The sequence below is a fragment of the Fusarium keratoplasticum genome, chromosome 6 (assembly GCF_025433545.1).
Source record: "Fusarium keratoplasticum isolate Fu6.1 chromosome 6, whole genome shotgun sequence".
NCBI classification, from domain to species: domain Eukaryota; kingdom Fungi; phylum Ascomycota; class Sordariomycetes; order Hypocreales; family Nectriaceae; genus Fusarium; species Fusarium keratoplasticum.
Genome location: NC_070534.1, coordinates 2,409,191 through 2,436,717, shown reverse-complemented (window position 1 = coordinate 2,436,717; position 27,527 = coordinate 2,409,191). Strand labels below are relative to the sequence as shown.

Here is a 27,527-nt window from a genome sequence, read left to right as displayed (position 1 = left end):
AGCATTAACGCACATCTTAAGATCTCAGTCCGCCAGACTACAACGCTGTAATCTCCATGCTACTCCCTCTCCTTAATGACTTTTCCTCAGTATCGGAGACCATCTTCTTGTCCCATTGTAGATGCAGAAACTGTGGACTCGATCAGTCTCGGACCATCATCAGGTACGCGCTCTCATAATACCAATGATTGACAACGCATATCGGCTCTATCCCGTGACGTGTGACCAACGGTCCAACAAGAGGCGCCAGTCTTTTTCATGTTTATTTTTTCCCCATTGTGTATTCTTGCTTCTTCCGTCAAGCCATCGTCATATAACGCGCATCTTCCTTTGTCTTCGTCTCCTGATGGCCAACGCGGGGGGTGGGAGCGGAGAGTTGTTGGTTCCCTGATTCATTCAACTTGTCCGACTCCCCGACAGGAGCACTGATTGTCCTTAAAGACTGCACATGTCCCCAGCTTTGAGAACTTTCAATCTTGTAACCGGATCTCACACGTTCGCGCGTGCTCGTTTCAGAGAGGGCACTTGAGATTGCGATCACTGCCAGACCTTGGACTGTGAGAGTACTAGCGAGCCAAGAAGGTATATGTTCCACATGCTTCTACCTCCATTCATCCCCTCTGTCACCAGCCGAGAGTTATAAGATAGCCATGTGACTCAGTTGGAGCGGTGATATTGCCCTGCCCGTCGCCCGTCCATATTTGCATATCGTGTGTTGCGGCATGTCCGATTTCCTTGCTCCCCAAAGATCGCATATATCTTTTCACATGACATCTCATCCCTTACCTTCTCTCCTATAATTCATCGCACAAGACATCACTTCACGACGATGAGGAACCGAGTCTCAAGAAGGGGACCATTAAATATCTATCTCCTCTATCCTCCCATCTCCCTGCGAATCTCTCCTTGACCGCTGCAACATTTCAAAATCAACGCATGATAGCCTCCCGAGTCATGACACAACCATATCCTTATCCCTCAACCGTCGATGAGGAATCCCAATCCAGATGGGACTATACGTACAATGTAAGAACTAAATCAAGAAACAGTGCAACATGGGGATCCGAGACAACAACCATGACAGCATAGAAACCATTCATCGAAAACACCATGCCCGGAGAATCAACTGGTCCTCCAAGGGATAATCCCCAAGCCAGATGAGTCCCCGATAAAGTCCAGGTTTCTCACCCGAGCTGAGCTCATGGCTTCTTCCAATCGCGACAACCCCGCCAGCAAACACGTCCATGCAGCCGAGTCCATCCAGGGAGTGCCGAGTAATTTCAGAATTCGTGATATACGCCAGCAACTGGGAACGACAGATAGGCGGCAAGTGTGGATAGCTTTTGAAACATCATGGTGTATTATCTCGAGGTCTGAAATTTTTGCTCGGTATAGCCGTCAACTCCCTTGGATTCCCCTAGTATGAAATCGTCCTCCCACAGCTGACCCCGGCTCGTTGAATTATCGCTTTGTAGTAGAAAAACGGTCGGAACCGAGAAGTGCGTGCCGCGGAGACTCGAGGCGCATACAGGGGGCAACTGAAGAACACAGAGGAAACCCATCCAGTAATACAACCACCCATTACTAACAACCCAAGTTGTGTCAGAAAAGGGGAAACTATGGTGCAGAGAATTTTGCAGTGCGGAGGGAGACAAGAAACGATGAGGAAAACAACGACGAAAAATAAAAGAAATGGAGGTATCGCATCAGCCAGTGTATCTTCTTTCCCAAGTCCACCACGGGAAAACAGCCCACATTCGAGTTCTCGCGTGCGTCCGGCCGGGGAAAGTCGTCTGTAGAGGGTATGTGTGAGAGATAGGTGCGGTTCGTCACGTCGTCCTGCGTACGCCAATAGTCGCGACTGTGATGGGCGTCGTTGGTCCTGTTCGAAATCGGTGGGCGATATAATCGTTTGAACGCAGATGGTATAGAGGCCGCGGCGCGTACTGGCATTTGTATATCCAGACAAAAGGTCCATCGTGGTCGCAAACAGCGTTTAGTAGGCCCAGATTTTAAGCTGGTGATCATGTTAGTCACGACTCCATTGTAGAAACCCACCCCAGCATTCCGAGCCAGGCAGAGGATACGCCTGTGGTGCCATTGATGGTTCAGCAGTTTACTCACCAGAGAATCCCATGAGCCCGTGCACAAGCTTGTGCCATCGTTGCTCACGCCCAAGCAGCTGACTCGGTTCTCGTGGCCGACGAGAGATCCAACCTTCTCACCCCGAGTAATATCCCACACCTATGTCGTGTTAGCAAGAGTAGAGTTATCCAGGCTCGAGAACAATGCCACGAGCCAGTCAATAATGCTCACCTTGCACTCGAAGTCATCATATCCAGCAAAGAGCAATCGTCCGGAGACGGATGTGGCTACCGAGGTGATGCCACAGAGAATAGACTCAGACTACCAATTGCGTTAGCGTAGGCTCAGGAGCCAATTTGCCAGACCCACACTTACCCCGTAGAGGTTGAGTTCACGATCAGCGCGAATATCAAAGAGACGGCAAGTGGCATCGTCGGATCCGGTCACAAACGAGTGGCCGTCAGGGAAAAACTGGATGGCGTTGATATCGGACTCGTGGCCAGCAAAGGTCTGGACAGCCTTGCCGGCGCGGATATCCCAGAGCTTGGCGAAGGCGTCGCAAGCACCGGAAATGAAGGTGTTCTGGTTGGTCGGGTTGAGGCTGATGCTCATGACGTCGCCGAGATGGTCGGCAAACTCGGTCACCTTCTGGCCCGTCTCAATATCCCACTTCATACAAGTCATGTCACCCGACGAGGTGAGGATGCTGCGGTCGTTAATGAAGCGGCAGCAGGACAGGTAGCCGGCGTGGCCAGACAGCTCGCGGGCGACACGCGTGGGGCCATCGCGTTGCTGGTTAAGGTTGTAGATAGAGCAGATATTGTCGAGACCACCGCAGGCAACAAAGTTGCCGCTGGGGGCGTAGGCGCAGGTCATGACCCAAGATGAACGAAGGGGGATAGCATGGACCTTGTTGGTGGTGTAAGCATCCCAGATAATGAGCTTGCCATCCTGAGAAGCAGAGACGAGGTGTCTCCGGTCGGTAGACCAGTGCATGGCATAGATCTTGGCCAGATGACCCTTGAGCGTCCGCTTGGCCTTCATCAGCTGGTTCTTGGGGATAGGCTCGTGGGCCTGTTGCGCGACAGCGCGAACTGGTGGATTAGAAAGACCGCGTCAGCATTGATTTCTACAGCAAGAACAAGACAATGTCGGCATGGCGTTGAGAGCGCATGGAAGCTTTGTTTACAGCTCACGTCCATGCAATCATCGCGGGTGTTGATGTGACGGGCCATCACACCCGCCAGGGGAGAGCAAACGAGGAGAAGCACATACGGGTTGTGTCGGCGAGGTCATCCTTCTTCCTCTTGATCCGGTCCTTCAGAGTCTCAGCTTCGCGACGGGCCTGCTGGATGCGCGATTGCATAGCCTCGGGCGACACATCGCTGGGGCCTTGAGAATTCATTGTGATCGAACGACGAACGCGCGAGGAGCGAGACGGAGAGCGGGATGGGGTGTTTCGGAAGCGGTGTCGAGGGCGAGAACGAAGTCGAGGGGAAGACGACGATGCTCAGGTCCAAGTCGAGCTCGAGGAGAGCAGAGCAAAGCAGAAAGGAGCGGCGATCGAGAGGAGAAGTTGACGATGGGCGGAAACAGAGGCTCGGCCGGCTGAGGTCGGTGGATGAATGGATGGAAATGGACAAACTGCAGTGCGAGTGGAGAGGGAGATGGCCGGAGAGGGAGAGGGAGCGAGGAGAGGAGGATTGCTAGTGGTAGGGGCCCTTTAGGGGGGGAGGGAATGCAAGCTACAGGGGGGTGTGTGCGTCGAGTGGGTGAGTGTGGGCGCGGGCGGCGGGCGAGCCAGTCGCAGCACAATGCCTTAGCTGGAGGACGGGACCTAGGACATAACCACCATCCATCCCAAATATCGACAGCCGCGGACGGGCAGAATTTCGGCCGGTTCCTCAAAGTCAGCTGTATTCCAGGTAACTTGGGTATTCGGGTATTGTTTTGCGGTTCTTGATGCTATCGTGGACGGCACAAGAGAAGCAGGAATAGCGCTCTGCCGCGCTGCCTTGGTCCGCCCAAAGACGGGTACATCGTCCCTCTCAACGTCCAAAGCAAATTCAATGTACCTCGATTTCTCCAAGGCCCCGCCGTCAATTTACAGTGGACTTCCACCAAGGAGACGCACGCACCGCACCTGCAACTAGAACCCTGCGGCCGTCGCCGTCGCCCCGACCCTTTTTGTGCACTTCTTCCGAGCTTCCATCCATCCATTGATCCATCATCCACTCAAATGGCATCCTATTCATGTACGGGCTCCATGGCCATCATCATCGACATCACCACCTACGTTTGGATATCTCGTTCCAACTTTAAACGCGTAATGCCCTCCTTTATCGGAGACACCTACTGTCGACTATGATCCAAGTCCCAGACTGGAGCGGAGCTGTCCTGTCCCCTCCTCCAGGCGATGGGACTTTGTGCAGCAGTACTTTCATATTACATTACCTGTACAGCATCAACAACAGACCAGCCCCTGACCTCGTCCTGGGAACCATCAACTAAGCCCACCCGAGCTTCCATCAGAAGCTCACCTCGCCCACTGAGAGGCCGAGCCAGGCCTTTCCGGGTAGCGAACAGGGCTAGAGACTCGCCCTAGCAGCGGAGGGACCTAGCCCGAGCTGGATGCAAGTCTGGAGGCGCACCACCACAAACCAGATTGCAACCCAGATTGCAGTGGGCACGGCCACTGGATGCGTCCGCTGGTCAGAGAGCATCCACCCAGAGCCACTGAGGTGATCTCCCGCCAAATTGGATCATGGCAGCTCCGACAAGCTTCAACACCAGAGAACCAGCCCACGGCATTGGATATCGCAGGTCATCTGCTGTTCCGATACAGTGCCCTACCCGGGTCGCCTCAAGGGTGATCATGACAGTCAAGGCTGTCGACGATAGCATGTTCTTCGACTTATTCAGGAGGAGGACCAGGTGCCTGTTTAGCAACTCATACCTAGAATCCGGACTAGCTACTCGTAGCTTGGGCCAAGACGAGCCCAGTCCGGCCCAGAAGAAGGTGTACATACGCTACGGGCTGCCCTCAAGAGTGACCTTGAGCTTCACAGCACACCTGCTGGTCTCAGAGGTACCTCCTCCAAAGCCGTCGTGGGCTGTTTTCCGGGCTGCCGCCTACGGGCCTTGTCGACTCCACCGTCATCCACTCAAATCAATCCTCGCTGGTTCACTTACTCGACGGGGTTCAACCCAGTGACCCCCGGAAGGAAAACACGACACGGTCGACAGGCAGATTCCCGCCCTCATTGTCGTCGGGACAATGATTGGTTTTGTCTACGGCCCCTTGCGGCCGAACAAAGTCCTGGCGATGAGGGCCTTGTTTCTCCAGTTGTCACTCCTGGCTTGCTCCCAAGCCGCTGGAATGGACAGAAACAAAACACCAGGTCTCGAGTGGTCATCACGCGTCTCCCCAGGTACGGACGGTCCAGGGCTTCGAGTCGGCTTCTTCAAGCCCCCCTACGGTATGGTATGCTTGACCCGTAACCTTGTGGTCAGTCGGCTCCCGCAATAGCCAAGGATGCTCGGTACCTTGGTACGGTTTCGTCAACAAGACACCCGTGGAACAAGACACATTGTCCGGCCCTGGGACAACGGGACTCTACCCAGGCATGAAGATGTCTAGAGCAGAGCCCAAGAAAGCTTTGCGCAACTCAAAAAAACACACTGTGCCGACGTCGTTTGCGACTTCGGAGTTGGAGGCGATATCTGCCAGCAACCATGCCTCCAACACTGTTCCAACTGGCAATGACCATCCTGCAACAATTCGGTCGCAACCCCCGGCTCCCATCATGGTACATATGGGGCAAGCAGCTGCAAGCCTTCCGGGGAACAAATGGAGCCGCGGAGGATCTTGTGGAGCCAACCTCAGGAGCTCCAGCAATCCCTTGTTCCTTGCAAGGCAGGCTCCTTGGGGGCTTGTCCTGCTCTGTTGCGATTCTGGACCCTGCTCCTCCATGGATGGCTTTCTCGGTTGTCCTGGTTGTCGATCATTCTTGCACTCAATTGCTGGCAATGGACCAAGAGGCTCAGGTGCTTGTTCGCCGTTTACGTCTGGCGGCGTTCAGCAGGAAGCTTATTGATAGGGCGACTCCTCTGATTCGAGCCGCCAGCCTCCACCCACACCCATATCCGTCAACTGCTCGTACGACAGCCATTCCGCGGCTCAGCCTGAAGCAGCAGCCAACCGCCATCTGTCACAGTTGATTCCGAATAAGGAGTGGGCGCTCTCGCTGTTTAAGAAGAGCCGAGCAGGGCACAACATTGTTGGCGTTTTGCCCTTTGGCCAGGCAGGGACTTTGGACAGCGAGCGACGTGCCGTACTACAGATGGTACCTGCAGCAGAATGCAACCTCCAAAGTGCGCTATGCATAGCGCATCCAGATCACAATGTCTACGGATGGGATGGTCGAGTTCCACACATGCCAGGGCTTTTTTGAGGACAACCAGCAAAAGCGGCTTTTTTTTTTTTTCATCTACGATCGAGGCCATCCCTAGGTTCTCGAATAGTCGGCTTGGCTGGCTGGTATGGTTGTCTGTCCAGTCAAATGCATCCCGAGTCTGTCAAGATCGGCCTTCCGCCGCCGTGGCTCCAAGATTTTCATGGTGTCATGTTCCCAGGTTAGCCTCACCCACTGCAGAAAAGTTGGGACAAGACAACGCGCCTTGAGACAGGCATGCGTTTATTCAATTCAACATCCAATGGCGCCTATTAGGGCAGAAGGTCCAGGGCCCCAGCGCAATTTACCATCCGCCAAACACCCACCCACTCAAGGCCTGAAGGAGGGGCTTATGATGTGGCCGGACCCCAGTCCCCTTACCCGTCCCATTCCCAGTCCGGATAGTGATGGACGATGGACGATGATGCCCCTGATGAGCTCAGGGGTGTTGACAGGCATTTCTTCCCGACTGCCTTTTCCAGACAACCAGGGCACATTGACTGTTAACCCGAGGTCTCGTGCAGACATAGTTGCGCAGTGGTCAAAAATATCCTTTCGGCTAACAGTCTCAGATTCGACATATTTGCCGTTCCTGTACCTTGAACTATCTCGCGATGACAATCTCGGCTTTGTTCCCAAATCGACATCACGGCTTCGGTGCAAGGTTGCTCTCACCAACAGGTTACCAGTTCTCAAGCCGGCATTAGCAATGACAGCCCATTGCAATATTTGAGCTTGTTATATGTCGCGCCTCGTTCAACAGACTTGTCGTCAATACCGCAAAGAGCAATTGCCGTGGCCTCACCGGCGTTGATCTCTCCTGACTCCTGATCAAAGGCGCGCTCATTTGAGTCGGGAAAAGCTTGACACCAGGCGATAGCTTGCCGGCTTGGCGCCCCTTTTGCTTCCAGGTCGTCCTTCACACCAGCAGTGCCTGCATGTGTGTTCCCCTATCTCCGGTGCATGATTCATGACACCACCTCCGTTTATTTCCTTCTCGAAGCCCTAGCCAAGACTTCCCTTTGTCCCAGCGACCGGGCTCCGTTTTCGATGTGACGGAAAGTTGGACGCCAAATTTGTCTTGTTTCCTCTCAGGGCTTGACCAAGGCGTTTTCCCTTGCTCGTCGTCACTTGGTGTTGGTTCGCGCTTACAAATGTGAACAGAAGCTCGGCGATCTCATTTCTGCGAGATGCGACGCAGCTAGAGAGAGCTTCCTTTTTCCTTGTCTTGCCGTGTCTTGTCTCGTCTTGTCTTGCTTTTCTTTTTCCCGGCTCAATGTGCCTTGTCCATGTCGCAATATGCACACATGACTCAGTGTCGAATAACCCTACGCAGGTCCGCGAGCCGTGCGCTATGATACCGGTGAAGAATTGTTAGTCCGAGAGCGTCCCTACGTAACCAAATTTAAAGCTCTCCGTGGATGCATAAGGCCTTATTCGACAAACAAGGTCGTGGATAGGGAAAACAAGACACATCGCGCTCGGGTGAACATTCCCTTGGCTATGCTCAGGTAGCACGTAGCTGCTAGCTGTGGATGCTATGGAGTCCGATGTGAATTACCACAGCCCACGGGAAACAGTGAATAAATCGATTTAACTACATGCAAGTCCAAGGTATCGGATCGTATTGGAATATTCCTGAGTAGCTTTAGATTGGGGCAAGAAGGGCAACGAGACCGTCAAGACACAGAGCTTGCCTCTCGCCATGCGATGCTCTCTCGTCAAAGTTATCCACTCAACATATCGGACACACCAGAACTGAACATACCAAAGGCAAACTCGCCGGCTCCTTGTGTCTGGGCTAGTTGTGGGAAGACCTGCCCGTACTTTACCTCCCGCAACAAGCATCCATTGTAGACCGAGTCCATCAGGGCCTGGTGAGTACCTCGGTGTAACAGAGAAGGGTGCACCAGGGTAGGCATCCATACCATAACCATAGCTCATGGTCTGTGAAACTTTCCGATAGCAAGTCTAGCCTTTGGCATATGAGTAATGGGACATTTGCCAAGACACAACTCATTACTCGGTTATGCGAGCGTGGTCCTTGTCTATCTGTGAACGTCCGGAAATGGTGGTTGAGTTTGGCATGCTCGCTACCCTGTAGAGGCCAACAATCGTGGCAGAACATCCCTCTTTTCCAGCCCAGTGCCTCTGTACAATAGTCCAGCGGGGGTAGGCATTCGTTCAGATGATTGTGTTTTCTCGGTCTTATCAAGTTAATTAACTTGTCGTGTTGACATTGTCGATAATGCTGATCCCCCGAGTTGTCGATGGCGGATAGTGAACTATATTGCATCGGCTTCAATTCAACTACATGTCGAATCACAATTTGTAGATAATCAGGCACTATACCTACGGACAGCAACCACATATACTGGCCGTTCATCAAGAGGTGTCTTCTCATCAAACCAAAACCCGCGAATCTCTTAAAAATAAATAGAAATACCTATAAAGGCCTGCCCAATCCCAACCAGAAGCTCTACCATGTTTTATCTACATCCAATAGCCTACCGCATAGGACCGAATTCTAGTATTTCCCTAAACCAGAAGTCTACTCCAGTACCCATCCCCATGTGAAAATCACCTAGTGTGTGCTTGCCCAGTCCCTGAACCACTCCAGCGCCTCTGGGTTGGCGACGCTCGCATTGGTCTTGACGTCTAGACCAGAAAGAATTTGCTTGACTGCCACCTCGATCCTACAACCAAAAAGTCAGCACTGACCAATATCAAAGCTCGAAAAGTAAATGGATACTCACTTCTTGCCGTTGCCCGTCTTGGGAACCCCTCCGCCACACTCCTCCACGACACCAGGGACGTGTCGTGGGCTCAGTTCGGCCTTGATCTTGGCCTTGATGCGTGTGCGTAGGTCATCACCAAACTTATGCCCGGGAACCATCACCACAAAGAGACAGACCGTCTCGTCTGTGTCCGTTTCCCTTCGGCGTCCAATGCACACAGCGTCCTCAACCTCCGAGGCAAAGAAGCGTGTTAGGATGTTGTAGATCTCGGCTGATCCGAACCGCACGCCCGAGGGCTTCAGAACACCGTCTGATCGACCCAGCATGACGAGACTTCCCGTTCCAGGGTCGGGGATTCGCACAAAATCACCGTGGTGCCACACTGGTCCATCCACACCGCAAACATCCTCGAATCGTTCGAAGTATGCCGACTTATACTTGGCCTCGCCGTTGGCGCCGAAGAAGGTAAGGGGCTGGCACGGGAAGGGCTTGACGCAGAGGAGGTCGCCAGGCTCACCAGCCGGGATCGGCTCTCCTGTGACAGAGTCGACTGCACGAATAGCCATACCAAGGCCGGCGCATTGGATCTCACCGACACGCACGGGGAGGAGTGGACAGGGGGCACCGAAGAGGGAGATGATGTCTGTGCCTCCGGTGATGGAGCCAAGGTTGATGTGCTTCGGGAAAGCCTCGTAGACAAACTTGAAGGTGGAAGGGGGAAGAGGTGAGGCAGTCGAGTAGATGGCCTGGAGTTTGGAAAGGTCAATGGACTTGTCGCGGATAGGGTAGACGCCGTTGGCCTCGAGGGCGGTCAAGTAGGCAGCCGAGGTGCCAAAGTGAGTAACCTCAAACTCGGAAAGGAGGCGTGGGATAGACAGGTGAGAGTGAGGGCGGAAGGGCGAGCCAGAGTAGACGATGACGGTAGCACCGACTGCAAGGGCGCCGATGCTCCAGTGCCACATCATCCACGAGGTCGTGGTATAGTAGAGCATCCTGGACGATGAAGTGAGCGAGCAGTGAAGCAAATGTTCCTTCTTGTGCTGCAAGAGCGTACCAAGTGCCGTGTGGACAATGGCCTTGGGCAGTCCAGTAGTACCGCTGGAGTAGAGGACATAGAGAGGATGTGACGGAGAAAGTTGCTCAAACTTGATGGCCCCGTCAGATGCAGAGTCGAGGAATTTGGCATATTCGACCGCCGAAACTCCTTGCTTGCTGATCTCTTCGAGGCCAAGTCCTCCTGAGCTGATGTTGTTGATAACAACCACGGTCTCAAGTCCATTGCCCTTCAGAGCGCTCACAATCTCGGTCGTCTTTGAGACACTGGACCACTCCTTGCCATTGTAGACAGTGCCGTTGTCAGCGAACAGGACCTTGGGCGCAATCTGGTTTAGACGATCCAAAACGGCCGAAACGCCATTATCAGGGCTGATTCCGGTCCAGATAGCACCAATTGCGGCAGCGCCGAGCATCGCGACAAGCGCCTCGACATGGTTAGAAACGAAACCCGCAACAACATCATTGGGCTTGAGGCCAGCTGCGCGCAGGGCGTTGGAGCAGCGGCGAACGGCCTCTCGGAGCTCAGCCCATGAAGTTGTCACCGTGGAGCCGGGGAGCTCGGTAACGGTGATGACGGCTGGAGAATCCGGTTCGGGAAGTGGAGATGTTGCGGGAAAGAGGAGGTTCTCGGCAAAGTTGAGACGAGCAGTTGAGAAGAAGTCGGGGCGAGGATACATGGGAGCGTTAGAAGGAAGGACCTGCGAGGGGCATTAGCTCAGTTTCATAGCCATTGAAGCATGCCGGAGGTCAATCGGTGTTGCTCAGCCGGCTGCATATGCCTTCGCGATCCGTCTTCATGACTTTCGTACCTCGTCGAACGGCTTAGACGCCGTGATTCCCACAAAGTGCCAAACTTCCTCCCAGAACAAAGCCACCTCGTCAATGGACCACTTGTACAATGCTGGGTAGCCATCTAAGCTCAACCCGTGCTTCTTGTTGACATGCTGAAGAAACTCCCACATCGGAGTCGACTCGGGATTCGGATGCCTCCAGAGCACATTGTCGTCCGGAGGCGCCGCAGCGGATGGAGCAAGCTTATCGATTGACATGACGGCCATTGAGAGTAAAGTAGAGACGGTGAGAGGCTGGTCGGTCAGACAACCCCTCGAGATGGTGTTTTTGTTGGGGAAGAGCTGAGTGACGTCGACTCTGGGGAAGGAGAGATGGCCGGGGATTCAATGGGGGAGACGCAGTACGAGAAAGCAGCAAGACAGACAGGAGAGCAGAGTATGAGGAAGAAGGAATTGCGCTATTATTGTTCACCGAGGAAGAAAAATTGTATCAAAGATTCGATTATTCCGAGGGAGCTCTACATTTCCGACCTGGAAACGCGGAACACCAGAGATACTGGCCGTTGAAAGCCGTCCCCTCCCGCTCTCGGCTTTCCCCCACCCCGCACGGCGGCGGTCCGACCCCGAGATGTGGCTGTGGTGGGGGAGGCTGGACTGAGTGGTTAGCCACATATGGCTGGAGAGTTATCTGTGGCTTGAGTCGAGGCTTGAGGCTTGACGCCAAACCCCACATGAGAGAGACGGTGGTGGCCTTGCAACTTGGATGATATGATGGTGGACACGACCCTTTTAAACCAGATGGCGGAGTCCCTGGCCAAGAGCGGGCAATGGTCTGTCTTGCTTCTGCTTTCTTTTGATCAAAGCTTCCACACTATGGAATAGACACCCAGAACATTGGAAGCTCTAAAGAAAAGAAAAGAAAAGAAATCAGTCGCAAAAAAGCAACCCTGTAGCAGTATATCATGATCATGGAGATTCAGACGTTAGCTGAAGTAAAGTCACGTTGTCTTAGGGAGATGGCAATTTCGCCAAATTGGACCCCGTAAAAGAGCTTTGATGTGGTTGCCACGGGAGAGAGCTCGCTGAGGCTCGGGATGCTGATCTTCCCGAGCCGCCGGGGGCGCACCCTGGACCTGGGACTGGGAGGCACTTCGTGATGGGATGCGTCATGTTGATTCAGCGAGACCCCTTGCCTCTTGCCTGGTGTTTTGCACCCTGCCTCGGTGCTGGGTTTCTGACTCTCCCCAGCGCGATTTGATCCGGCTGTGTCGTTGACGAGTCCTCGCTTGGGATTTGGCCCCGAGGTGAGCTGAGACGAAACGAGACAACTCAGACCCGAGGGGAGAGAACCACAGTCACGATATCAATCCGGGAGCAATGGCATGATATATTCGGAATAGAGACGCAGGCTGATGCAAACCGAGGCTGAAGGCGCACCTTTTACGCTGGGGAATAGAAGTGGTCGAGAGGTCGGTCCGGGGTGTCACGGGGCAAGATCCTCGCGGTCCGCCTGCATTAGTTGGGCCTCTGGCCAGAAGAAGCTGGCGGTGAGGGACGAGTTGCAGCATGTCGTGCGTGCGGCTGATGGGGTTGAGGATCTACTGCTGCGTGTAGTTCCTGCTGGCTGTTGTGTTATGCAAGGCGCCGCCGCGCCGGGCGGATTGTCCAACCGCTGTGTGGCATCTAATCGCGCCGCGTGTCGGTGTGTAAGCGCCCGCCCATGCAGTTATGTCGAGACCTCGTGCCATTTATACAGCATCTAAAATGCAAGTGTATCTGGTGCAGTAGCTTGTTCCGTGTAGACGGAGGCGAGGGATGGACCATGGCCATGGATCATGATGTGAGACCAGACGGAGAGCGAATACACGGAACAGAGAGGCAGCCCAGACAAGACACGCCGAGGCATGGCCAAGGGACGGGAGAGGAAAAAAAAGAACAAGGGCTCCAGGCTAATGAAACTCTGCTAGGCGAGATCCCGCGCAATGCCATCATCGATGCCGGCCCCGACGGAGTTTTCTGGTGGCTTGAGAAGAAGCTTTGGAGAAGCTTGGGCAGGGCAACGGCAAGCCCCCTTGATGATCACATCTCACTTCTCTCAAGTTTCATCATCACAGGTCAGTACCAGCTGGGCACTCCAGAAATCTCATGCTGGTGAACCACGGGGCCCTTGCAAGGCGGACGGTTGCTTGCACGCAGTAAGCAATCAAGCCAAGCGAGTTGGAAAGGATGCCTGGGAAGTGCAAAATCGTGGCGTTCTCGAGCCATCCGAGAGTTCCCATTCGCAGACTTGACCACCAGCCGGAGAGCTCGGGGCCAGGGGTTGGTAGCGCAAGCCAGCTTGTTTTTTCTTCGCACAAGGGACCTCGACAGGGGCTGTCAATGGAATCAGTGGGGATCCGCGAGGTGTCAATGGGAGGCGAGAGGAAACGGTCGGCATGCAGCAGAGAGCAATTGGGGTAGCAGTGGCTGTCCTCATGATGACTGTAAGCTCAAAAGTGTGAGCAGTCGGCAAACGAAGAGGGCATGATCTTCCCATCAATGCACTGCATCCCAGGCCAGAAGCGCTCATCGTGATGCGTCAGCCCTTGAAGAATGCACTGCCGAGTCCTTCAGTCCCTTGTCGATGGTCTGGGCAGGGAGGTGAGCCTGGAAGAGGCCAAAAGGCGAAGAAGCGAGACGAGACGAGATGCGAGTCCCCGCCTGTTGGCCCCTTGAAATCACTGTCTGTCCGGTGATGGGTGCCCGGCCCTGTCCGGCACCGCGCGCGCATCGGGTCGGGTGTGTGTGCCTTGCGTCCGCCGACAACTCACACCCAGCAACAGCAGCCTTGAACTGGCAGCTCGTTTCTCGTACATCGCACTCAGACGTTCTTGGTTCTTATCCTCCGTAGCTTGTACTGTATCCGGTGATCTCGGTGCTCTCAGACGTTGTCTCCATTGAAAGTCCCCGCTGTTTCCCGCCGAGGCCCAAACCTGGACTTGTTTTTAATTCAACGGATCCCACTTCGCAGTGCGCTGCCTCGTGGTATCTTTCTTTCATACCCTTTTCTTGTCGTTCCTTCTTCCTTCGTCCATCGCTCTGCTGCTCGTTGGGTCGTCGTCGGTTTCTTGCTGTCGTCGTCCACTTGCAGACATAGGCTTCGGCCGAGTGATAGTGATAGAGAGAGGTCCATCAGACCCAATCGCCTTGTCCTCGAGTCTCGACCACAGGCATCTTTGTTCCTTCGGCACTTTTTGCAGTGTTGGTGGTTAGACTGCTTGGCCTAAGCAGACTACCGACCAGTCGACTAGAACGCCCTTGCGTTGCGGCCCGATCAATTAGAGATCAACTCGAAGACGCTTGTTTCGGTGGTTGGAATCTGGAGCCAGTAGAGCACATTCGCGAACTGCTCTTGCCGGTGCCTACCCGGTGGTGACTGAGTAAGTTGCTATTCCCTGTTCTTCGTGTGATTTCGTCCTTGGTTTCAAATTCATTCTTCAATCCCAATTCCTGGCATCAACTGGCTTCGATTGGATCGTTTGTTGCCGTCGCTTCCTTGGTGTTGATGGGTGGCTCCGCTTAAATTGGCGACGGTGCCCACAGCCAATTTGCAGCGGGCGGATCAGCACTTTCCCAGTTTGATTCGACGCCACCTCCTGCGCCCCTGGGACGACGTACCTCTCTCTGTACTCGTTGGCTGCACCACCTGAGCAACTCAAACTCGAGTTTAAACTTGTCGTTGCTCAAGCTTCCTTCTTCAACATCACCATCTTCTTCCCGCACACACACAGACGCCTCTGCCTCGATTGCTTGCTTACTGCACGGCTTTATCGCGCTCTGCATTGCATAGCTCTCAGCATCCTCAACCATCGCTTCTTTCCCACTTCCTCAGCCCCTTTCCAAGCAACTGGCCTGTTGAAGCTCCTATCGAAGCATGCGTCACAGACAATCACCGTGTCGACTCGATTTTTAACATTCACACGTGTGCTGACCCTCTCCTCCGCGGCAGACTCTCAATCATTTGCCCTGACTAAGTTTGGGTGTCGCTTCTCGGTCGGCGTTTTCGCAATCTAATCACGTTTCTTCACCGATACGATACGACCAGCTCGCACCCCACGCGCTTTTGCCAGGAGAGATGCCCCGTCGGCTGAACATCTTCTCATCTTCATCCTCCATGTCTCAACCCGTCAAGCCGGGCGAGAGGCGCCCTTCTACCTCCAAGGGCAACCGCATCACCAACTTCTTTTCTTCCAGCCCCAAGTCGACTGCCGCCCAGCAGGCGTTGGCCGCTGCTCAGCAGCAGCAGGCCAATGCCACTGGCATCTCGTCTTCTCCCGGTCTGCCCACCATCTCTCTCTCTACCGCCAGCCCCGGTGACCCAAACAGCATCGATGCCTCGACCACGACTCTCTTTCAGCCCCAAACGGCCGAGGAGATCGAGCGCCAGAAGCGTGCCGACGCTCAGTTCGGTCCTCTCCTTCACCCCAACCATCGATACACGAGCATGTCCCACGGAGAGCCTCTCGAAGCCCCTGTTGAGGATGAGCCTCCCTACTACTTCATTCTCACCACCTACATCAGCTACCTCATCCTGATTCTCCTTGGTCACATCCGTGATTTCTTCGGCAAGCGTTTTGGCAACCCCAAGCATTACCGTGCCCTCAAGGCCTCCAATGGGTATGCCGCGCTCAACGACGATTTTGATAACTTTTACGTCCGGCGTCTGAAGATGCGTCTGGATGACTGCTTCGCTCGCCCTACCACTGGTGTTCCCGGACGCTTCATCACCCTTATGGACCGCAAGTCCGACGACTTCAACCGCACATATCAGTACACTGGCACTTACACTGAGACTCTCAACATGAGTTCCTACAACTACCTTGGTTTCGCTCAATCCGAGGGTCCCTGCGCCGACGCCGTTGAGGAGTGTGTCAAGCGATACGGCATCAGCTTCTGCAGCCCCCGTGGCGCTGCTGGTACATCTGATCTTGCTCTCGAGGTCGAGCGTGAAGTCGCCGAGTTCGTTGGCAAGCCCGCTGCTATGGTCTTCTCAATGGGTTACGTCACAAACGCCAGCTCTTTCCCCGCCCTCGTCTCCAAGGGCTCCCTGATCATCTCGGACGAACTTAACCACGCCTCTATCCGCATCGGTGCCCGCCTTTCTGGCGCCATGATCCAGTCTTTCAAGCACAATGACATGGCAGACCTTGAGCGTGTTGTCCGTGAGGCTATTTCTCAGGGCCAGCCCCGTACTCACCGCCCCTGGAAGAAGATCCTGGTCGTTGTCGAGGGTCTCTACTCTATGGAGGGTACCATGTGCGATCTTCCCGGCATTCTTGCTCTCAAGAACAAGTACAAGTTCTATCTGTTCGTCGACGAGGCCCACTCGGTTGGCGCTCTTGGACCCCGTGGACGCGGTGTGTGTGACTACTTTGGCATTGACCCCTCTGAAGTGGATATTCTCATGGGAACCCTGACCAAGTCCTTTGGCGCCAACGGCGGTTATGTGGCAGCTGATAAGCACATCATTGACAAGCTCAAGAGCACCAACGCGGCTACTCAATTTGGCGAGACCCCCGCTCCTTGTGTCCTCATGCAGATTCTGGCTTCGCTCAAGCTCATCACTGGCGAGCTCTGCCCTGGTCAAGGTGAGGAGCGCCTTCAGCGTATCGCTTTCAACTCCCGGTACCTGCGCCTCGGACTCAAGCGTCTTGGTCTCATCGTCTATGGTCATGATGACTCTCCCATTATCCCTGTTATGCTCTACCACCCTGCCAAGCTTCCCGCCTTCAGCCACGAGATGCTTCGACGCAAGATCTCGGTCGTCGTTGTCGGATATCCTGCGACTCCACTCATCAGCTCTCGCGCTCGATTCTGTGTTTCTGCCGCCCACAACAAGGAGGATCTGGACCGTCTCCTGGCGGCTTGCGACGAGGTTGGCGACATCCTGCAAATCAAGTTCTCGACCGGTGTTGCTGGTGGATTGGAGCCTCTCCCCGAAGGCGTCTCTCCCGAGGACGAGCGGGAATGGAGGAGGGAGAACCGAATCCCCCTCAACGCCCCTCGCTGGAAGCTTGACGACGTCATTCAGCACGGTGTGGAGGATACCAAGGTTGCTCTGCGCTAAGCATGCTCGCCCTTTAATCAAATTTGTTTCTGGCGTTTGATACCTTCGTTTTATAATCACCCATGTACTCGGAAATCCGTGTGGGTAGTGTTTGGCGCAACCACATAGAAGAACCCCTTCCTGTAAAGGAACGCGATGTTGCACGATGTCTAATGGCCTTTTACTTCTTCTCTCTGCGATCAGTCCTATGGCTGTCGCACTTTTTACAACCAGCCTCTCATGAGGGAGCACGTTTGTTTGGAACGAGGCTGGCGGAGTTGACGGCGAGCAAGGGAAGGCGGAAGGATGGGATTTTGGGAATAGGAAACCATGAGCAGTGCTCCATTAACGACCGTTGGAGGAGTTGGAAGCCACCGTGTCTGGCATATAGAATAATTGTTGGGTCGACGAAGTATATAATGCTGGACCAACATAACCTTGGCTCTAGTAATTGAATAAACAGAACTATGAAAGAACATGAGGCCTTTGGTGAGGTAATGATTTCGAATATGTGTCACGTTGTCAACACCAGCCGAGTATCCGGGGACCTCTCGCTGCGAGTGAACGGGCAGTCCGGCTTTTTGTGCTCCACATATTAGTCGGCAGAACATGGTATTTGGGTCTCATGGAGGCTGGCAGCTGGAATATCGGCTGGCCATGCTGAACGTGCTCAGAATTTGAGTTCTTTTGGGCAATCCGAGCGTGCCACGACCGAGATCCATGTCGAAGAGGCATATCGAGCTCTCTTCCCCGCTGTTGACCCGTATCTACTGACAAGAATGTTGGCCTAGCAACCTCTACTCTTACTTCACAATTCTTCCATCTGGGTTTTATGTGTTTTGCCCCCTTTCTGGAGAGAAGAGAGAGCATGCGGAGGATGTCGGCGGCGATTCCGTAAGTGGTGGCAGGATCTTAATCTCGTCTATCAAGTCTCCAATTCGCGATATGGACGTGTTTAAAATTAAGATTCTCTTTTTCACATGTTTGCTATTAATTAACGCCGAAGAGATATATAGTTTGCATGGACCGGATGAGGAAGGACTCTTTGATACACTATATCTTTCCTGTTAATATGTAGGCTTGAGATGAGTTGATATTTCGGTTCATCCACTGGATGGCACTCTCTTCTCGTGTAGTAAGATTCGGCTTACTCAGGCAGATAACGCCATGGCTCTCGGTGAAGAGATTGCTCTCATATGAGGCCTCGACATATAGAGTGTGCCCCTGGTATGTAGATCTCGGTGAATAAGATCATGTCATTGATGCTGTCAACTTTTGTGTGATGGAGGTGGATGGTTGGTAACCGCGGAGTCTTGAGCGACGTGCAGTCGAACTAGAGCCGCAGCTCGCCAAAAATACATACTCTTCGACAACCCCAGGCCCATCACCATGCTGTGGCATCCCGTCCAAGGGTCCAAGTCAACTGGTTGGGCTGGTGATGGATGGTGAGATGTCGTATTATCCACAGCTGCCCGGGCAGCTATAGGTACAGCAGGTGCTGCAGACGGGCTGCAGCGCGGCGGCCGGGGGCCCATATCCAGTGGATGGCGGCGCAGGGGGGTTGCTGTCAGTGGAGTCGACGCGGGCTCTCAGTGGAGGATCAGTCGCCCTCAGTCCCCGCTGGGTCCCCCCCAAGGCCGGCCGCCATCTCCACCGGGCGACAGCTAAGCCACGACCCAGGTAACGGTGTACTTGTCCAGACAGCGGGGATGGTCCTCCGGAGTGCCTTGTCCACATGTACAGTGTACCTGCCAGAGGTGCCTCGCCCCCATTGGCCAGCCATCGAGGCTTTCCCAACTTGGGTAGGACCTCCTCTTCTCTCCCACCCCAAGCGCTTCCCGACGACCAAGACCAAGACCAAGACCACGACCTTGGACAACACCCGCATCATCACCAGCGGCTGCACTGCACTCTTCTCCTCCTTGTCCTTCTCCTTACCGGGTGTCGTCTTCTTTTTATTTTCTCTTGCTGGCCTGGGTCCGTTTCCTTCTGTTGGGGCTGGCTCGACTCGACTCGACTTTACCGCCTTGACGCCTTTTTTAGTCGCCGGCGTCCCTAGGTTTCCTCAGCCCATTCGCCGTTGTCGCCGTTCGATTTGCTTCTCTCACGTCCAATCGTCCTCGAGCCGCGCCCGCTGCCCACGACCGACATCTTCCCCTCCTTCTGGTCCTGCCCCGGATTTTCTCTCCTCTGTTCTGTCCTGCCCTCGGTCACGGTCACGGCCTGGATGAGAGGCTCGCGAGATTACAGACAACCCGCCGGCCGACGCTCACCAGCCTCCCCTACTGCCTATCGATCCGACGGTGCCCGACCCAGCGGTCCTGTCTGCCGTTTGCGGCATCACCACCACCATCGCCGCCCGACCTAAGCCTCCACCTCTGATACTGCCGCCTGCTCCCCCTTGGTCGTCAAGATGATGAGCTTCGACGGTGGCACAGCTTACGCCGAGTCCGACGCCGACGACGAGTACGAGCGAAGCATGGGCGACCACTCCCCCATCACCAACTCCGAGGCCTCGCCTATAGATTCGGAGCTCTCTACGTCGGCTGAGCACACTCCCACCACCTACGGCCACCGCAGCAGTGCCGACCGCCTCCCAGAGACCATCATCACCGAGTGGACCGTGGATGAGTGTGCCGATTTCATCGGTACAATTGGTCTCCAGCAGTATGCCGATCGCTTTATAGGTGCGTTCCCCACGAAGCATGGCCAATGCCACTTATTCGGCTCGAGGCCTTGTAGACATTGAAAAGGACACAACAGCAGCTGACACTTTGTGTGTAGAAAACGAGATTGTTGGCGAGGCCCTTGTTGCGCTTCAGCATGATGACCTCAAGAGCATGGGCATTGCTAGTGTAGGTCATCGCCTGACCATCCTCAAGAGCGTCTACGACGTGAAAAAGGCTCAAGATGTGCCCATTGAGAGCGACCACTACCTACCCCTGTGTACGTTACCTCCTCCCCCCTCTCGAGTGGACTGACGTGATCCTGACCGGGAATCCCTGTAGCTGCCGACGCCGAAGCGCAATATGCAACTGCGACGCTCAAGGACATCAAACACCTAGTCGAACAGTTTCGGCTGCGCGATGAACGCATGATCCTCCTCGAGCAGGACCTGCGACGAATCACCGAGGACTTTAGGCGGCTGCGGGAGGACATGCTCCCCGCCTTGCGCCTGGTCAAGGATGCCCAGCAACCACTTCCCAACCTGAGCGGCAACAACCAAGCGGCCTACGGCTATGAGGCGACCCTCTCACCCCCGGCGCCGACACCACCCCCAGGCCCGAGTCAACCGGGAAGTGCCGTCAAGCGACAATACTCGACCCGCAAGATCATGATCGGGGCAACGCCCAAGAACTCGTCGCCCACCCAGGCCACGCACGAGAGGTCAATAGCCGAGACGACATTGGATCCTGCAAACGCCGCGGAGCGGGCCGTCCTGTCGTCTTCACACCTTGCAGCTATGAACGGAGGAGGTCAGAGCGCATCGTCCCCTTCGTATCCCTCACCCAACATGCCATCTCCGACGTCTCCCCAGAACCACATGTCCGGCACTACTCTTGGGTCTCGATCCTACCGAGGAGATGCCCCGACACCCTCGACACGAACCACCTTTAACGATGACGGCCATGCCAATGCTGTGTATACTTCCCGCGATAAGGCTCCTCAAGGAGCTCCCCGACGACGAGAAACCCCGGTACCCGACACGCCCAGCCAAAGCAACGCCTCGGTCGAGATATTCAAGTCGTTCCGCGTTAGCATGGAAGATCCGTGTTACAAAGTTCTTCCGGCAGCGCTCAAGAAATATCAGATCAATGCTCCTTGGGACCAGTATGCTCTATACATTGTCTATGGAGATCAGGAACGCTGCCTTGGGCTGGAGGAGAAACCCTTGATCCTATTCAAACAGCTGGACAAGGAAGGCAAGAAACCCATGTTTATGCTACGGAAGACGACAACGGCGCCGGTGGATGGAGAACCAGGAAGTGCAGGCTTGGGCAACGCTTCAAGAGGGGCAGCAACAGGGTACGACCCCCCAGGGGGCATTATCTAAGCTGCCGACCTGCAAACTGTTGGGTCATGCTCTGAGGACTTCTGCGACGTCGAGGATGGTGGTGTCAGGCGGGGCAGGCGGCTACCGAAACCAAGTCTCTCTCTGAGGTCTGTTGCAGACGGGCACGCTGCACGCCAGCGCTGCAGGGGCGACACGAGCCAAGCTACAACGACAAGGCTGTCTGCGCCTGGCCTGGTGCTGGGGCATGCGTCTATGTTTGGCTGGGCTGGGAGTGGGACAGGCCGGCCAAGCAAGGCTCGGCGGACTGGCCCAGCTAGAGCCGTCGTTGTGCATGACGTCGGGTTTGACGATGTTTGTTTCAGTGGGGTCAGCATCCATCTGGGCTTGGCTGAGCTGAGCTGAGTTGCCGAACCTGAAACACAAACGACAGACTATTTATGGGGCAGGGCGATAGAAGGCGTTTTGGCCAACCTGATTTGGCATGAGCTGAAGTGCATCTTGGACATGGTTCGGCGATTAAAAGAGGAGGTTTTGTTTGAAGAGCAGGGTTGACATGGAAGAAGTTGGCGAGAGAGATTCAGGTCCCAACAGGACTGAGTTTCTGGCGGGACTCGACGACAGGGGTAGAAGGTCGTATACGAGCACCGGGGCTTGATGGCTTCCCCACAAGGTCTCTCTACCTGGATGGTTCAAGGGATCTCGAAGGGTTTCTCAGAGAGTATGTCCCCGTTACTCAGTGGAGAAGGACGGGGTGAGGGAAGCACCAGAACAAGTCCCGTCCCGTCCATCTACCTACAGCATGTACTGTATTCACCAGCTCATCATCGGGACATTGCGGGTTACGGCGTTTGAAAAGTCGGCAGGGGTTTTTTGACGGTCGTTCTGCAGCAACAACAAATGGCGGCCAACGCACGTCGGCGCCTCTTTTATCATAGGGGGGATATGTAACTTAATTCATCACCAACAGGGAGGAGGGAGCTGTTAATCGAGAGAGGAGAAGGGGAAAAAGTGTTGGAATTTTTTAGGGAATTGTATGTATGTTTGGACGAGCATTGCAGAAAGCAGATACGGGAGAGCCCTGGCATTTGATGGCATGGATTGTGGATGGAAAGGGTGCATGGAGGATGGCATAGGCAGGCAGGCATGTTGACTATTTGGAGTTGGCGGTTCACAAGTTGGATGCTGCTGTTGTTGCTGTTAGTGTTGTTGAACTGGAGGCAGACAGACTCATGTCTACGTAGATACAGAGCCATTATCTGATGACGAGGTTGATACAGGTGTTCATGTCCTTCATCGTCTATTCGTTCATGTCTGTCTAATCGTACATGCTAATTCACTCCAACTATGTCAACTCTGCAACCAAATACACACGCTGTTGTGCACCTATTCTCTCAACTCTCCTCCCTCACAAACCACTTCCACCCTTCACCCATCCCTTGACCTCCCCTCCCATCAAACTCCTCAAGGAAGGCCGAGACAGCTTCAAAAGGAACCCCCCTCCTCATGCCAGTGTCTTCATCCCAACTTGAGTGAAGTCCTACCAACGCCCCCGTCTTTCGGTCAAACAGTCCCGCACCGCTGTGGCCCCAGTACGTCCAGCACGAGTGCTTCAGAGCGCCCATGTCACTATTATTCTGCGGATCCTGGCCCGCCGCTAGACCGTGGAACTTGCCCTCGCTGAGGACAAGTGTGTCGTACTCTGTCGGCACGCCGCGACGCTCCGCCTCGAGATCCTCGGAGCCTGGGTGGCCCACGCAGATGAGCCGGGTGTGTACCTTTGGAGGGGCCGCAGCGAGATGAACGTATGGGAAGGGCCTGTGGGGAAGCTCGGCTTCTGTAATCATGAGAAGGGCGAGGTCTCGTGTTGGATCCCAGGCCATTACTCGAGCTGATACTATGGCGCCTTTGGAGGAGAGGAGCATGTGGTTGGGGTTTTGAGTCAGTTCTGAGGCGGACTCGGCGACGCAGTGTGAACATGTCAGGAGAACACCATCCGGTGATACACAGACGGCAGTCCCGGCTTGTTCTTGAGCAAAGATAAAGGTTGCGTCCACGGGGTTAAGGGTGTAAGTCGCTGTCCCCTGAGGGAGAGGCACGGTGTGCGATGAGAGCCAGGTGCGCTTGACCATGACAGGATCACGCTGGTTGCGTAGAACACGGGTAGAGTGTGTGAGAACCGAAGAGAGCCGCTCAATGGGCGGCTTGTTAGAGGAAGTATCTGGTACATGTTCCGAGTTTGTGGTGGTGGTTGGTGGTGTAAGTTGCTGACGACGGGTTGAACTCCGTGTCTGGCGTGTGGAACCCGTTGTCATTTCAACGTCTTGAGTCATGGTGAAGAGTAAAGAGTTTAGACGGTAAATGAGAATGTGATTTGAGGTGAGAAAGGATATTGGCGTTGAGAGTCAGACGACTTATATGAGTCTGGCTAACCCTGCAAGTAACAACGCTAGGGGTCCACCCTGGAGTTCAAGGCCTGGCGGCTGCCTAAAAGGTGTCAGGCAGAATATGGGATTTGCAGAGGATGTGGGAATTTGACCATGCTAGATCATCGTTTGTGTTGATATTTAAATATCTGTTATACATGGGTTGGTAGGCATCATGGCGTGTGGTATTCCTACACCGTAAAAGAACCATGCATCCCAATAGGTTGATAGGCCACTGTAGAGATCATCACGAGCAATGGTTGGATATTCGAAACCCCGTTAACGATTGCAGTGAATACATTTGAATAATAGAAAAGGGTTAGACATATTCGTCGGTCCCTAGGTATCTCGTACAACATTCCGATAGCTACTCGGATATTACATCTTCACCTCAGCTCAAGCCTCTGTCTTAGCCTGCTTCTCCTTCCACTCATCCACCAATGTCCGATAGTCCTCTGGACCATACGGATCTGTTGCCTCTGCCGCCATGCCATTCTTGCGGTAGATGGGGAGTTCCATATCGCCCAGCAACAGGTCCAGGTACGGCACTGCGTCAAACACAAAGTCTGGGAACTTGTGTCCGTAACCAGCCGGATATCGCCACTTGCAGAATCGGCTGTGTAGCACTGCCTCGTGCTGGAACTTGGTGAGAGCGTCAGGTGTCGGCTCACGAGGCAGTGAGGGAATCTTGTCGTCAAAGTAGGCGTTGATCCAGAGGGACTGCGCGTGCGCAATCATGGACACGGTAAAGTTCATCAAGATACCGGTAAAGGCGACATCTCGTGTGGCGAGGAAGCGGGATGACGGGGGCGCAATGAAGTGGTAGAGCGTGTACGGTGTCAGAGACGTCTCAGGGGTAATAGCATCATTGCTAGAGACGCCCTTGTTCTTTAGTAGCGGTTCGTACTTGGCGTTTTGCACAGGCTGGTCCTTGAGACGGGGGAACTGCTCCATAATCTCCTTGTCAATCTGGTCCACGAGCGACTTGGGAGGGAATGACTCGGGAGAGGGGGTGTGAGGGATGCCAAGCTCCTCTGATATGCCCTCAGGGAGGAACTTGATAGGCGGAACGTGCTTCCAACCTGTCGAGCAGCACAGGACATCTGACTGCAGCTCCGTACCGTCCGACAGATGCACTGCCCGCTCTGATAGGCTGGTGATGTCTGCAATATGCACCTTGACCTTGCCGTCCTTGACCAGGTCGAAGAAGGGAGTTTCGTAGTTGAGGATGGACAAGCTCGACGCCACAAACATGGCTTGGCTCCAGGGCTTGAGCTTGGCCGTCTCCGGGTGTGCGTCGTACTGGTTTAGCGTCATGACATCGCCCGCCAGGATGTCCCAGAACTTGTTGACGATGCCGCGTCCGACATAGCTGCCGTGGTAGAAGTTGCGAGTCTTGGTATAGCCGTCTGCAGCGCCCCAGCTGCATGGGCTGAACCACGTCAGCATGCGAGTGTGAGCAAGCTTCTCGAGCCACTTCTTGAGAGGCGTCACATATGGAGGAGCCATCCAGACGGGGCCATGACCAGATTCTAAACCTGTTAGTTGTTGCACCGTGATCAACTTGGTGTTGCCAATACTTACCGCGGATGACCCAGTTCACATCAACCCCCTTGGTGGCATACTGATACACGAGATCCCATGCCGTCTTTGTACCACCAAACACCGTCACAGACTTGGCAGTCTGGAGTGTATCCGCGTGATTGACAAAGTCCTTGCCGTGGAAGATGGGAGCGCCAAACTTCTCTTCGCCTTCAAAATGTGGCAGAAAAGCCTGTGAGGTGAGACCCGAGGCGACAACCAGCTTCTTGGCAAACAACTGAACGTCTCGACCAGCCTTGATATCCCGTACCGTCAAGATCCAGCCACCGTCTTCCTGATGCTCAGCAGACTCGACCTTGTGCTCAAACCGGATCTTGTCAAAGATGTCAAAGTTCTGGGCATACTTGGTGAGATACTCATGGATCACGTTGCCGGGGATGTGCTGGCCTGGCAGAACCCCAAACGTTTCCGAGTCCATGGGAAAGTCAGGATACTCGTAGGTTCCAAGCATGTTGTTGCTCTTGAGACCGGGATAGAGACGCTGCTTCGACCAAGTGCCACCAATTGTGGCATTTGAGTCGAGGACCGCTAGCGATTCATCAGGATGCAGTTGATGGCGAGTCTTTGCCGAGGCCAAACCGGCCCAGCCTGGAGATGAATTAGCTGACGGTTCATAGACTGACTTGAGGTTGAGTAGTTGTTGTGCTTACCGGCACCTATCACAACAAAATCAAGAGTCTCCATTGCTGATCGCTCGGGTCAAGGCCGATTCCTTCGAAGAGGTAAGAAAAGAACTCAGGGTCACATCAGCCTAAGAGCAAGGACCAGATCAATCTTTAAAAAGAGAGGGGGAAAGAGAGACCCCCAACTGTTAGCTCCTCCCATAGCAGTGTTATGCATGCCCTGCCCTGAATGCGTAGGCTTCCAGTACCATGCATCCGTCCTCCGATACGACGACAGACTGCGACACCCCAGAGTGCCAGCGCGATATAGTGCCAAGTATGTTTCTCCAGCCAGGAACGATAGCCCGGATGAGACAGGGGTTCCAAACACTCCGGCGGACGGAACCCGAGCTACCGTCCCCAGTAGCGTCCCTTAAGACGGAGCCCTCAACTCGCCGTTGACACTACCGTTAGCGCGCCGGCCCCTGGCTAACGCGCTGAGGCTGAGGGATGATGCGAGACCTATTTGAGTGCACGTCGCGGTCGGTTGGGTTCTTATCAAACATCTAGATGTGGGACTGAATCCTCTTCAGTTTAGAATCCAGACGAGAGGCGCCGCTTGGGACTTGGAAATGATGAGAATATCGCGACCCCACCCACGGGTAGGAATCCCGCGACGGCACTGACGGGTCCTGCAAGGGTAGGATAGAGCAATATTGTCTGTGGTGTTTTGGCGAGGCCCCGCAGACGGCGTTGTTTGTGTTGCATTGCGTGACGATCCTGATGCTTGGTCTGTCGCCAATGGCAAGGAATCGCAGACATATAGGAGAGACCTTGGCAGGGCATGTCTCTAAAAAGGACGCAACTGACACAATCTCATCCTTGCAATGTATCAGTATATGCAGCGCCAAAGCTTGTTTGCTCTTGTTGACAAAAGCCACTCTCGCTTCTGGCAGCACCTTGATCCTGGACCCTGAGCCATGTCAAGTCTTGGACATGACGTGGACTCGAGTTCAACTCATCTCCAGCATCAACTGAAGTTGAGCATGAGTAACGCGTCGGGACCACTTCTCGCGCTAGAAGCCATTGGTAAGGGCGTTGCCAGACGCCGTCTCTTCTTAGACCATCCCTTGTTTTAGGCCTGGAAACGGTTCAACGTCGGCTGCGTAATCGTCAGTCGTAAAAGGGGAGCCAGAAATGTGATAATGTCAAGGTCTAGCCACGGTCAGCCAGCATCTAATAGGTCAACTCCTCACACTCTCCTTTCTCCCGTGATAGGAGGACCCAAAGGCGGGTTGGAATGCTGCTTGGGCGGCGCTTCAGCCACTTCTAGACCTCACCTGCAGCTTGCAGTATGCAGCCACCTCCAGGCCCCATGTGACGCTGGAACGGACGGCTATCAGGGCGGCCCTTCCATCCCCACATGAGACCAGCGCTTACCATGCTGAGGCCTGTGTTTTCGGTAGTCTTCGTAGCCCGAGGCTCCATGCCTCCTCACCTGTCGAGGAAACACCTAGCCAGGAACCGGTGACCCTGGCTCCAGCCTCGACAATCAAATGCGACCTCGAAGGGAGATAGCCGGGCCCTAATCCTAACAAATCGAGCACTAACGAGACGAATGAGGAATACCAAGAGGACTCGATGTCCTTGTTAGTGATGACAAGTCTTGATTCATC

General features: G+C 54.4%; 5 protein-coding genes and 1 pseudogene across 6 annotated transcripts, besides 1 other annotated feature; 2 read left to right on the top strand and 4 right to left on the bottom strand.

Annotated features, from left to right (window-relative positions):
* Positions 1-1,996: 1,996 nt before the first annotated feature.
* Positions 1,997-3,490, bottom strand: NCS57_00873800 (uncharacterized protein; the record flags this gene model as incomplete). Its single annotated transcript, XM_053058543.1, has 5 exons — positions 1,997-2,017; positions 2,125-2,244; positions 2,317-2,406; positions 2,461-3,179; positions 3,361-3,490. 5 exons carry the CDS (start codon positions 3,488-3,490, stop codon positions 1,997-1,999), a joined length of 1,080 nt encoding a protein of 359 aa, XP_052912374.1.
* A 5,633-nt stretch (positions 3,491-9,123) lies between these two features.
* On the bottom strand, positions 9,124-11,391 carry NCS57_00873700 (uncharacterized protein; the record flags this gene model as incomplete). Its single annotated transcript, XM_053058542.1, has 3 exons — positions 9,124-9,235; positions 9,296-11,031; positions 11,143-11,391. 3 exons carry the CDS (start codon positions 11,389-11,391, stop codon positions 9,124-9,126), a joined length of 2,097 nt encoding a protein of 698 aa, XP_052912373.1.
* A 3,847-nt stretch (positions 11,392-15,238) lies between these two features.
* On the top strand, positions 15,239-17,230 carry NCS57_00873600 (Aminotran-1-2 domain-containing protein; the record flags this gene model as incomplete). The annotated part of the gene is made up of 1 exon (XM_053058541.1): positions 15,239-17,230. The coding sequence occupies one exon, from the start codon at positions 15,239-15,241 to the stop codon at positions 17,228-17,230; it is 1,992 nt and encodes a 663-aa protein (XP_052912372.1).
* Positions 17,231-19,622: 2,392 nt separating this feature from the next.
* NCS57_00873500 (uncharacterized protein) lies at positions 19,623-21,263 on the top strand (the record flags this gene model as incomplete). The annotated part of the gene is made up of 3 exons (XM_053058540.1): positions 19,623-19,896; positions 19,994-20,155; positions 20,218-21,263. 3 exons carry the CDS (start codon positions 19,623-19,625, stop codon positions 21,261-21,263), a joined length of 1,482 nt encoding a protein of 493 aa, XP_052912371.1.
* Positions 21,264-22,615: 1,352 nt separating this feature from the next.
* On the bottom strand, positions 22,616-23,554 carry NCS57_00873400 (uncharacterized protein; the record flags this gene model as incomplete). The annotated part of the gene is made up of 1 exon (XM_053058539.1): positions 22,616-23,554. The coding sequence occupies one exon, from the start codon at positions 23,552-23,554 to the stop codon at positions 22,616-22,618; it is 939 nt and encodes a 312-aa protein (XP_052912370.1).
* A 489-nt stretch (positions 23,555-24,043) lies between these two features.
* Positions 24,044-25,942, bottom strand: NCS57_00873300 (annotated as a pseudogene). The gene is made up of 3 exons: positions 25,900-25,942; positions 25,232-25,837; positions 24,044-25,179 (listed from the first exon to the last, which is right to left on the bottom strand).
* Positions 24,044-25,942: a sequence feature.
* Positions 25,943-27,527: the final 1,585 nt, after the last annotated feature.